Genomic DNA, 12,867 nt, shown 5'->3' with positions numbered 1-12,867 from the left:
CTCTAACAAAGCGAGCGCCTCGCCAAAATTTTCACTACTCCACCTTACGTAGTCTATAGAGACGAACGAAAAACATTTGAAACATTGTAGTACACACAAAAACCAATAGCCACCTGGGGTTGGGGCGGCGACCTTGTGGAAAAAGTAGATGCCAGGTATTCAAACATATACAAAGATCAAGCTGTGCAACAAGTACAGCCACGGGTTTTAAATTGCCCAATGCAGTGTGTGCAGTATGCAGCATATAGGGCAGACGGTTAACCCTCAACGAATTCGCTTTAATAACCAGCGCGCTCATATGCTATCCCTACCCGTCCTCCACTTGTTAAGACAAATTACTGAGAAAACATACCCATTTGAATCACTGAAGTTAAGGGTGCTACATGGTGGGTTCAGGAACACCCAGAAACGGAATCAACGCGAGTCGTTCCTTGGAACAATACCCCATGGCATAAATGAAAGCCTGGGCGTATTGTCCTCCATTCGCCCCATGCAAAGCTGGTGCTGACGTTCCGAGTCCCGGGTTGACATGCCTCGTTCGTTCTTCACCCTTCGCATCTTTTTCAAGTTTCCCGCCATGGGTTTCCACGAAGCCCTTCATCTCCCACTACACCCTTCTCATCCTCAGTCCGACCCCCTTGTGGAGCGCGGTGGTGGAAAACATTTATGTACGGATACACTTAAAGAGATTATGCATGAGCTGGCCCATAGGGGGCAGGCCCTTACAAGTACTAGGTGGAGGTCCCTAGTTCGGGACCCCAGTGGCGTCAGCCGCCGCCCGAGCTCGCGCGACCAAGGCCCGTTGGGCCTGCAGGTCATAGCAGCCGAGCAGGGTCGCCTCCCAGTCTTTCCGGGTTGAATTGAGGTGAGGGGGGATAGCAGGGTTGGAGGGGCAGGCCCACATCACGTGGTAGATGTCCGAAGACTTCTCCGCACAGTGCGGACAACTGCCCGATAAAGAAGGGTTGAAGTGCGGCTCAAAGAACCCTCGCTTAAACGCTCCCGCCATTGACAGTGACACCCACACGACTTTTCTTTCCCTACCTCGCTTGTGTTGGCGCTTTTTTTTTTTTCGTGTATGTGTGCATGCACAGTGCACATCTGTCAAGGTGCTCTCAGTGTGCCACTTTGTCCGCCTTGAGTCGTCGTGCCGAAGGAGTTCCATATGACGGTAGTCTCCTGTCCTCTCCACATTTATTTTATTTTGCTTATTTCGAGAGATTTAGCATACCGGAGACGTATGCGGGGCCACTGTTCATGTGCAGCCGGCGTTCGTCTTCGCTAGTACATCTTCGTTATGCTAAATCTCTCTTTTGTTCACTACTATGCCTCTGTAGAATGCGAGTGCATGTATCGCACTGCAAATTCTTATATATTCTGCGGTTCCGCCACTGTCTGTTTCTGCACACTTTACTCGCCACCGCTGCGTTACTATACCTGAGTTACGGCCATGGTCGGAGGCTAATCTTTTCTACCGCTCATCGGGCTTTCTTTTTCTGTATTTTTGTCTTTGCTCGCCACAGCCGCAGGATTGTACAGCGGCAACGGCACTTGTCCTTTCCCATTTTTTCTTTTTTTTTTCTGTTTAGCTTAGCTGTACTTCTTTCCAGCATCCGTTTACTTGTTGTTTTGGCACTTCTCGGACATCTGTGCATATTAATCTATGTCAATGAAACTTTTTGTTCGATTAGTTATAATTCATCAAATACATTTCATTTCAAACTTTATTTTCACTCTTTTGCCTATTTTTCCACTATCTTGCCGTCCACGGCTGTTTTCCCGTTCGCTCACCTTACCGTCGTCCGCGCTATTTCGACGTTTTTTCGACATACTTGGCTCTAATTAATTAACTCTCTAATTGGCTATAATTAATAAATAATGTAGCTTTACTACCGAATCGAATAAAATCACAGTAAATAAAGACTTAACCAAATACCAATCCAGCAATGATAAAATAGAATTAAATATTTTTAGGAATATTCGCTACACGCACGAATATTCATACAAAGCGAAAACCTGTGCAAGACAGATAAGCTCCAGCGGTGCCGCTGTGGCACAGCGCTATAATTTATGAGGTTATAGCTCCTGTTGCCAAAAGACGCAATGCTGATTTCCACTAGATGATGTGCTACATGAAGTCAGCGTATGAACTTTTTAAGCGCCATACCATACGTGTAACGCAGTGCTGCTGGTGACGAGCGCGAATAAACTAGCGCCACATCTCAGTAGTTTTGGGGGCCGGTAGCTACGCACAAGTAGAGGATTCTGGGAATGGCCATCAAGCAAGGTTTCCTAAATCTGCCGGAGCACTACGACATATCGCCCAGTCTTGGAGGCCATGTATCATCATTACGAACGCCAGCTGAATAAGGACCGGTTTGCGGCGCCGAACCCTGGTTCTCGCGCAGACCGATCGCAGCAGCATGCATCTTTGAAACAGTCGCCGAAGAATGCTGCGGAATGCTGCATTCGAGCTTGGCAACATATTCGGTTCGCTTTGAATAATTGTGAGCGTGCGCTATCTAATTCCTTCAGCGAATCGAATAGGTGCATATTTGGATCGGTATGCCAAAATTTCGAACATTCGCTCATCCCTAGTCTATACAGTGCTCCACGACAAATGTCAGCAAACGGTAATGAATTGAGAGAGAGAGGAAAGTAGCGTATGCGGGTTCACTGACAGCCAATACAGGCGGAGGTATAGGGCAGCGCGAACCAAATGGCCCGAGTGAGAACTAGCGTTTTAAATACCCAGGCAAGAAAGAGACAGCATCGTTTCTTTGGCTACTGAAAAAAGCGCAGACGACGAGAATAGCTCACTAGGTTAAACCACTGCGACAGGCCTTCTTTATGGACTCTATTCAGGTTTGGCGAAAACTGCGCACACGACAACTGGACCGAAACATAAACAAAACAGATTGATATTGAAAGGCGTTTCGAGATCGTTGACGTTCACCAGGGAGATCTACTCCGAGAATTCCCCTGGATGAAGCAAGGCAGGAGCGCAAAAAAGAATGTCAAGTGAATAAAAGCACGTAGCTTCTGCCGAGAAGTTCCAGCGTGAGCCTTGGCGATCACGACCGATGCGCCGAAGCCGCCGCCGTTTTTCCCCGAGCCGGAGTTCCAACGGACCAATCAGGAGCGCGTGCTTTCGGTCAAGGAGCTCTCAGGAAAAGGATTACGCCTGAAAGGGATAATCTCCGAGGAACATCTCAGCCCTCGCCCAGTCAAGCGGCCGCAATTTCAACAACCACGAAGACGTAAGGGGGTTGCGAGTAGGGCTTGGCTTTGTGGACCGGCTGTGCACGCTCCCGGCTCTTAGATGAGGACGATGCGCTCGGGCTTAACCCGGTGAAAGCTTGCGGAGTTTCTACGCTGCAGACTTCGATTCTTTGCGTTTCAAGCCAGCAGACGTTGTTTAATGTTTGAGTTGTTTGAAGTGTGTACTGTTTTCTCTGCCGCAGGCATGACCAGGCATAATACATGCCATGCGTCAGAAAACTGTAGAATTATAGATCAACGTGCGTGAAGCTGTTAGCGCGTTCGGTGATTTGCATATCTCACGAATATGTTCTATCAAACGCATCGGTGCCAGAGCTTCTGCATTATTTGCATGTTAGCTGAGAAGCGGTGGCATATTTAGGAATATTTAGCTAAGAATTTCACAGCGTTTTCCAAAATTCAAAGTTTATATTTATTCGATTCAATACATCAGTTCCAGAATCTGAGTAATAAAATAGCCATACGTATTATAGCTAGGGGTGCTCTGGTTTTGCTAGTTCATTTTCGCGTAAGATTAAAGAACTGGAAACGGTAAAAAGAAAATAGTTTATTTCATAGACTGTAAGTAGTTTACACGACAGGAGAAAAGGCTCAGAATGTAGCCTTGACGCGGATAACAGAGAACGCTTTTTCTTCCTTCCTCATTTTATTCTGAGAGTTCGGGGAAGGAACCCATTCAGTGGAGTTAAAGTGTGTTCAGGAATTCATTTTAAGAGTTGTTCACCTTTGACCTACTAAAGAGACATTTTTGAGGGGTGTGAGCTCCCACCGCTAGCATAGCGGCTGCGGACTTGAGAGGGCCGCCGGAAAGCAGACTATTCCTGCAAACGTTCTTCATTCATAATGCAGCTCGATTAGGGCAGGAGGACAACCTTTGCGCAGTCGCCACTTTTGTTCAATTTGTGCTCGCTGAGTGGCGGACGGCTGAAGAACAAAAGAGAATGGAGCGTAGGTAAAATACACCCATAGAAAATTTAAATTTAGGCCCCTAGAAGACCAAGAAGCAAGCACAGAAACAGTAAAGGCTAAAATAACGAGTTAAGAAAAAGAAAAAAACCGTGAGAACAGTGCTGTTGCAAGGCCGATATGAGAGACTGAAAAGGAGAGAGAAGCTTCAAATGCAAATGTGACGGCACCAGAAACACCTGGCGTCAACTGACTGGAATAACCAAGTGCGGGAAAGAACCGGACGTCAAAAGGAAAAGAGGAAAAGAGAAGACAAAGAGGCTCAGAGCGAAACCTTGAGAGGATGATTCATGGAGGGCCATCCTTTATTCACTTTTCTTCGTGCAAGGGCACACGGCGGCTTCTCTGCGAATCAGCTGACTGAAGTGGCTCTGTACTGATGTTAAGTTTGCGAGCAAAGAAAAAAGTTCGGTGGGGAAACTGTCTCCTCGTCTTAAGGCGCATTAAGCCTCGGCCGTCATCAACATAGTTTTGCCTTTGTATGTTTAGCTGCGGTAATGAAAATACTTGCGCGTCCGGTCATGTGGTCCGCTCAATTCGCCTTAAGCGTTGATCGCTCAGGAGGCGTTGGTCTCAATCCTTAAAGCTGATGAAATATTCTCTTGCAGTGTGCCAGCTCAAGCAATGAGGACAAGCTTAACTGCAGGCCGAAGTTACTAATCCCTCCTGTTGGGAACTGGGAGTGAGACAGGCGGTAACAAATATTCTTTAACAAAATGTAAAAAGAAGACTAGTTGATAGTGCGCCCGTATCTAAAATTGGCAAATTGTGTGGATGAAAAAAGCGCTTTCCGAATACAGAGTCAGTAATGAAAAAATTCCAGACGCAGCATGAAACAGTGCCCCATTTATTTTAAGGTGTTTGTTATCTTTCCAAATACAATGCTTTCAGAAAATTTGCACAGGGTAACAAAATTTTGTAACAAAATAATTGCAATACGTCTGCACTTGGAAGCACTTGTATGGATACTGATGGAAACTGCGCAACTTTCTTTACTATATGCATCTTAATTTCCATTTGGACGTTAAAGCGACAATGAGGATGGCCCCATCCTGCTTTTTGTTCTTAGTAAAAATCGATTCTCTTTCTACTTCTGTGTACGCAGTTACTTCTGAAAAACATAGAGTGGAACAATATTTTTTTTTCTTACATTCGATTCACACTAGTGAGTTATGCAGAGGCAGAAGAGCCGGTGAACGGTGGCGTAGCTAGCCTCCGTGAACCGCAACCAAAATACTCGGCCTTGTCGTCTCCGCAGTGTGCTTGTTAAAACGGCAGGGGTGGCGTTACGTCTACCTCTTTTTTCTTTTGTCTTTCAGCTTATATGAACATCTTTTTCAGTGGCATGAGAGAGCGGTGACCGATCGATACAGTCCAAATTATCGTCGGTGCTTCTTTATGTGAAATGTCTTTGTGACATAGTAGATTCTGCTTTGCTACGACGCTGCTTGGCGTCCTGCACCCAGCCCTTAAAAGCCGACGAAATTCCTATTTGTCAGACCCTCGTGTGTTTAGCTGTATAAGAGTAGGCCTGCACCCAGTGTCCTGCTAGCGTGGTGATTCCCACTTTAAAATTCATGTACGCGGCTAATCACTGTATTAGTCATGATGTCCTAGGTCGAACCACTTCTTTCGAGCATTGAAGCGTACGAACAGCATTTTTATTTTTGGAGCAATCGGAAAGCGAAAGCAGCTCTGGGCGCTATACGTGATGCTTTGGCGCAATGCTAGCGCTAGCCTGCATGAAAAAAAACAAACAAATAAAACGAAAGAATAGAAAAAAAAATCCTTCCGTTCAGGTTCTGTAACAAATGTGATCCGGGTCAGGGACGCCGCAGCCTACGGTCCGTATCGGCGACAATTCATTCTGAGCGCAATTGCGGATTCGGGACCCCCGAGGTGGAGCAACGGGACCGCAGAGCGGGCGGAATGACAAATTTTTGCGCCTTCGAAGAGGATGTAGTCACGTGAACCAAAAGGCACCTAAAGCGCAGTGGCGCGGGCAGCTGAACGAAAAAAGCACACTTCCAAGAAGACGTACAGTCTTTGTCAAAAGTAACCAGGCTGCACATTTTTCTTCTCAGTCGTATATTAAAGCTATTATGCCAGACCTCTAGCTCTAAATCTCCGTATTGTAAGAAGAACCCTTGTTCTCACCTTCAAAGAACTTTTTGATCTTTAGGGAAACCGTGCGGGCTCTGTTATACGAATGAGAAGCAAACCATGGAGGCTGGTTACCTTTGACAGAGACTGCACATTATGTTCGAACTTCAGCAATATTTAGGGAGTTTTTGGCAGGGTGCCTTCACACCCCGGTAATGGAAAAACCACTGCGCTTGCTATAAAAGCCATGTTTGAGTGTACAATTCTGCCACTTGCTGTCAGTTCTGACAGAAGTTAAATTTTAATTCCGACACGCATATGACCGTGCAATGTCCCTTTCTTACGACTCAGATTGCTGCATTACATTGTTTCTATGCAAGCATGAATGAAGCTGGACGTATGCCATGAAGTTTCTGTTTGAGCTAAATTAAATTAACTGGGAATATGGGTGCATATAATGCTGGAAAAAATACATTTTTTTTTTGGCCGCTATATACAAGGTGGTTGAATAGTTGTGCCATGTTTTGGTGAAGAAGACTAACTACCACGAATGCTTCGTAATACCACGCTTATAACAAAACACGTGGAGAGGACAATAAGGCGTTGCTTACTGCAATAAGCACCGCTGTCGTTCACTTTGATAGCAATGGTACCTGCGACAAACTTCGTTATCAAGCTTCCGGAATGATTCCTAAGTGTACTAGTGCCCACACTAAAAGAAATTTGTCTTTGAGAAAAGAAAATAGGGCAGTAATCTCGCATCTCGGTGGACACCCCAACCGCACTGTAAGAGAAGAGAGGAAGGTGCGAATGAAGGAAGAAACTAAGAAAGATCGAGGTGTCGCAGTGGACGGTTCCGGAGAAATTTCAACCACCTGGTGATCTTTAACGTGCACAGACATTGCACAACATACGGGAGATATTTGCGTTCCGCCTCCATCAAAACGTGGCAGCTGCAGCCGGGCTCGGCCCTGGAAACTCCAGCTTAGTAGCCGAGTGCCCTAACCACTGAACCGAAGATATTGCATCTCCTGTGAAAGGAATGAAGTTGCAAGCAGCGCCGAGAGCTGACGAGGGGCACACGAGCCAACAGCGTCACGTGGTAACCATCTACTGCGACAACCTTGACACGGCACCGTCACCTCAGTGAACACGTGCGCCAGAGTTCGGCGCGTCATTTTGGCGTGTGTCACCTAACCTCTCGGATCGTGCGGACCCGGGAGGAGTAGGGGGGGGGGGGGGGGGGGGGGGTGACGTAACCATAATCAGGGTTACGTGCACGTGATGGCAAAACGAACGCACGTGTTGCAGCAGAAGCAGCACGCAGTGTCAACTGCCAAAGCGGCTCATCGGACTACTCGTGACTCGCGATGACGCGGCAGGCAACCCCTACCGAGCGTCTTCGCTGACGCGGCTCTGAACGAGACCGCGATGCGTCGCGCTCCCGTTTTTCCACCTCGACGGAGCGCAGCGCAGCGGCTGTGCGTCGCTCTTTCGCAGATTGAATAGAGGCGCTTGCTCCGTGCGAGACCGGGGAAGCAGAGAGGAGGAAATTAGTCCAGAAATACTCGCCCCACATCGCGCCGCCATTCCGACGCGTTTTCCCCTGCTAACCGCGGCGGCCGTGGGAAAGGCACGCAGCAGCCACACTCACTGCCACCACTCGGAAGCAGAATGAACGCGTGAGGACGATTGCGGTTATGGACCTCCATCGAATGGGCGTTTTCTAATTGCGGCTGCGCTATCTGCGGGGTTGCTCCGTCCGGTCCGGTAGTGCCCGAGCAATGGCCCGAGCCATTCTTACGCTGCTGCTCGCTCGATAATAATAATTCCTGACGAAACGCGCGCGTGCGTGCAGGGCCAGCCATCTGTTTCGAGAACGCCGATCGCTTCGCCATAGCGCCTCTTCAGGCTCATCCTCTCTTCACCGCTCCTGTGCCAGACTTGGGAGAATTTGGATTCCTGTAATAGCAAAGTAAAGCCTTCACTTGCGCTAGATAGTTTAGCTTTAGCATCAGTTTGCCAAGAAAAACTTCGCAGTGTCGTTGTAAGATGGTTTCTCGGCAATATTTCCAGACCTCAGGAGTGCGTCAGCAGGTGTACTGAATGGTCCAACACGCGAGTTTGTGGCTGGGGCTCTTGAAGCGAAGGTGCGTTCGACGAGGCCTCGCATCGTACCCATGCAGCGTAGGCGCAAGGTTACCTCTGCATGTGGTGCTTGACGCCGTCGGCGGCATCGATTTGATGCGTGACCGGCACTGACGTTACGAAGACGCAGCCACACACTCGAGTGTTAGCATTAAGATTGGATCTGCCTGTACTTTCGATAGCCCTAATTATGCGTACGTCTAAACTAGCTTTAAATGTGGTGTCTGTTGAAAGGTTTGCCAGAAGCACCCTGTGGATCATCAGGAATGCGGAGGCACCTGCTGAGAAACTTGCCTTACCTAACCTGGTTAATACCGTCCTGTTTTAACTGCAGCAAGACCACGCACATTCATCGACGTCATCACCTGAGATTATACATTGGCCGCCGCCGTCTGCTTCTTTCATTGGGAACGTCAGTTGGCCTTGGGTCGGCAGGATGCTAAACCCAGCTTTCTTTACGAAGTTTATTCCCTTCGGCGCGACAAACAGGGCCACCGTCCGCCAGGTCGACTTGCGTAGTTAGACGAAATGCGAATTAGGGGCGCTAGCAGCTCGGTTTTCCTTTAGGTTCAGGTGTTCAGGTCCAGTGTTCACGGATGGCAGTTGTTCTGATAGCGGTAATGGGTAAATTTCCGCATACGCGGAATTGGTCATTCTGTACATTCATAGATTCCTGGGAGTCTTTTGCAATCCTGGAGCAGTGGTGCAGCGGTCAAGCAATGCGCAACTGTTCTTCTACGGCAGGTGATGCCATCTGGGGGACTAGCTCAGGTTCTTTTAACTTCGAGGACGCGCAGACTCTCCTTCCGAAGTGTTAATCAACCTCGCTTGCATTTCCTCTCCAGGAGCTAATATGATGGTGTTTTTGTGATATAACCTCCGTTTTCTTTTTGGGGTTTAGTCATTGCTGAGAGTACAATAATTATGACCTTACGGTTTGTATTGACGCAGTATTTTAGTTGGCAGTACTGTGTATACAAACAAACAAACAAACAAACAAACAAACAAACAAACAAACAAACAAACAAACAAACAAACAAACAAACGAACGAACGAACGAACGAACGAACAAACAAACAAACAAACAAACAAATAAATGCGTATTCTCCTACAGGCAGTCTACATCACAGCCGTGAAAAGTGAGGTACAACCGATGCTCTGAATGCAATGTCTAGTTAAGTGTTATTTTGCCTCCCGTGCCTTATGGGTCTGCGTTCTGTGTGACGAACGTAAATTCCAATAATATTACTGGTATCCTTCTGGTATAAAAGTTATTTAAAATTCGCTGCACCATTGTAATATTTTACTACAATACGAAATAACAAAGCAGGCAATTCTCATTCAATGCAGACGGCAGCAGACATAAATGAAGACCAAATTACGTTGAGCATATGAATGACTCTGTTGACAAGCTGAATATCGTTTGGTTTTTTTTTTTGCAGCAAAATCAAAATAAAATAAGCATTTTGCGTAAGGCGTGCCTCTTCAGACAATGGCGAGGTTGTCAAAAAGCAAGGGAACCTAACGGCCTTCTTCGGTAAATACTTAAAAAGTGTTTTGAGCGCGTTTCTTACGTAACATGTCGAAAATTTCGTACACACCCAAGATGCAATACAATACAGTATACAATGCCGTATACAGTAGAGAAAGGTTAGTCAGGTGGTTCTTGATGATCACAAAGTGAACAAGGGAGGGAAATCCTCAGGGTGCTTGCGAACGTTTCAACAAGAGGACTTGTCGAAACGAAGACAGAGACGAATACAAGTCTTCTGAAAACTTCGACATGCACCCTAAGGTTTCCCCTCACTTGTTCACTTTGTGATCTCAGAATATGAAATTTATGAGCTGAAGGAGAAGAGTCTGACGGTTATACATGGAAATATAAAATAGAAAATGCGTAGCAAAAATATGGTAAATAAGAGACAAGCTGCCATACTCCCATTTGATGCTGTCTCAAGGGCAACAAAAAAAAAAAAAACGAAACGATATACTGTCAAGCGTACTGATGGAAGCTTCCCTCTTATGCACTCGCGAACTCTGTGGCATATCTGGGCCCTATTACACATAAAAATGTTGTTCCCACGCCTTACTGTGATAACGGAACCGGCACTGCTTCCGAAATGTCTCTGTTAAGCCTCGCTTAGCCACTGATCGCGGTCTCATGTAGTAAACATGATGATTGAGCAAATGAGCCTTCGCAGAACGCTGAACTAGGTACTTTCTACCTTTTGCTTTCTACCTTTTCTACCGACTCACCCCCAACACTTGGGGGTGAGTAGGTCGAATGCGACATTTTAGTGCTTAACGCTCCTGGACTTTTAAAAGTGCGATTGAACCGCAGCATTGAGTGGCCTGTTTCAGCGTCCGTCTCGCATGACGGAGGCGCAGGATTCGATCCCCTGTGATGCCGGGTATACCTACCAGTTACACAAGTAGTGAAAGTTTTTTCCTGGCCTTGTGGTCTGCTTATTTAGCGCGAAATATTTGGGAAATGGTTCTTTGGCTTCACCTTGAGTACGCGAAGATACCTTCTGTCATGGCGCTCTTCGGCCGCTAAAGTCTGTGCGCGATAAAAGTTCTTCATCACCAAAAGTGCAATCAATTTAATTGGATATTTATTCGACACGGCCCTCCACATATCCACTGCAACTTAAATTAAGGCTGACGAAGTTATTTATTTACAAACAGAGAACACAATAGTGACCTTAGACTAGATGTGCAGAAAAGCGCTCAAAAGGGCTCAAATTTCACGGAGGGCTTTACTGCTTGCTGCAAAACATAACCTTCATTTGCAGCTTTCTAGGATGGCCGGAACCAACAAAATAAAATCATCAATTGCTGACTAGCGCGCAGAAAAAGCATATAAAGCTCTGGAGAGCGTGTCACAAGAGCCCATCACAGAACAGTAAATAAAATTAGAGAGTATGAAAAGCAGTAACTGCCGAAATTGTCTCCTTACATACAAATTCATAACCTCGTTATTACGCGCTGCGAAAAAACCCAAACCGAATCTCCATTCAGCAGGGCTGAGCGAGAGAGCAACAGCTTTGACGCTAAAATAAAATAGTTGCCATGAAGTGAGAAAATTGATAGCTATCGCATATGCAGGCTACACGCAAAGCCCGCCAGTGGAACTGCTGAGACTGTGGAGAGGCATAGAATAAAAACATAGCCAGCTTCGGTCAGGGTACAGTGTATGGCATGGGAATACGCTCTCAAATATTGTTTGAATGTCCATGACCTTTTTATATTTAGCTAGCGTGATGTCAGAACGGTAGGAAATAATTCGGCAATGTTTGCATTGGATACCTGCGAACGATAGAAGAAGGCGGCAGTTTGCGAATTGGTGTTGCGTTCTGCCCCATTCCCTCAAGTACTTGCAGAACGAGTGAACGCCCGCTTACCAAGCAGAAAAGTATGAAAGCCAGTGAACCCTACAACATCAAGAAAATTGAGACTGACATAAAAAAAAGGAGACGTGACCTAGGTGGCCGACCTAGGCTGCTTCTCCTGCGATTTTTCGCTCACAATGCCGCCGATGACGACGCCGGGTTTGCATCAGAACCGTAGCCTTAATGCTGTCATGTTAAAAGCGACGCGTGGCTGGAATAGACGAGACCTCCGGTAGGCAACGTACCTCAGAGCAAAGGTGTAGCTTTACAAGAAAAAAAAAACAGTTATCTAACTTTATTTAGGTGTTTGCGAACGCCCTGAGAGAGATCTCTTTTCGGAAGTCAGAAACTCATCCCGATGATCCGATAAGTCATACAGAGTGAAGGATCCCTGAAGCTGAAATGAGTCGAGGATGCCGCAACGTCGTACCTGGTCCAGGTGATGAGAAAACAGCAGACGAAGGTGGCCAGAGCCGGCGACGTCGACCCAGTGGCACGCCGCAACACCGGCGGCGTCGGAGACCGTCGACCATGCCTTCCGGGCGGCGGGAAGTGGCGGTCGGCGTTGAGGAAGCAGCCAGCTGACGGGGCTTGTCCAGGCCCACTGCTGACCGCACTCGTCATGGCGCTGTCCAGAGTCTCGCGACCGACGGCATCGCAGCATCGTGGCTTCTCCAGCGGACCGCCCCTTTCCCCCTAAGCCGCTACCTCCTGGCTCGGCAGATGTCCCAGCCGCTCATAGTGCCAGTCCACCGGCCGCACACAGCGGGAGCGCAGCGCGGCTTCGCCGCAAGCCGAGCACACCGCACGGGTCGGACAGGTCCCAACTCCGGCGAGAGCGAGCGGCCCCAGAGCTCGCGGTCGAGGACAGAGTCGGCGGGAAAGTTGGCGTCTGAATCCCGCGCCGTGCGTCGGACCAGCAGCGCGGTGCTCGAGGTAGCGGCGAGGGGGTAAAGGTAGGCCCGCCGGGCGAAGA

General features: G+C 47.6%; 1 protein-coding gene across 2 annotated transcripts in view; it reads right to left on the bottom strand.

Moving 5' to 3' along the window:
• LOC149371760 (gamma-aminobutyric acid receptor subunit alpha-6-like) overlaps positions 1–12,867 on the bottom strand; it is a 47,430-nt gene extending 34,563 nt beyond the window's left edge. The window contains exon 1 of one of the 2 annotated variants that reach the window (XM_089566051.1): positions 12,322–12,867. In XM_089566051.1, the coding sequence (XP_089422177.1) occupies positions 12,322–12,555 (234 nt within the window). In that variant the 5' untranslated portion in view covers positions 12,556–12,867. The remainder of the gene's footprint in view (positions 1–12,321) is intronic. The other variant, XM_089566050.1, reaches the window with a different exon arrangement.

The sequence above is a fragment of the Amblyomma mixtum genome, chromosome 1, assembly GCF_055824585.1.
Source record: "Amblyomma mixtum isolate Tamu chromosome 1, ASM5582458v1, whole genome shotgun sequence".
Classification (NCBI taxonomy): Eukaryota; Metazoa; Arthropoda; class Arachnida; order Ixodida; family Ixodidae; genus Amblyomma; species Amblyomma mixtum.
The sequence above is the reverse complement of the archived record's forward strand: the minus strand, read 5'-3'. Positions and strand labels throughout refer to the sequence as shown.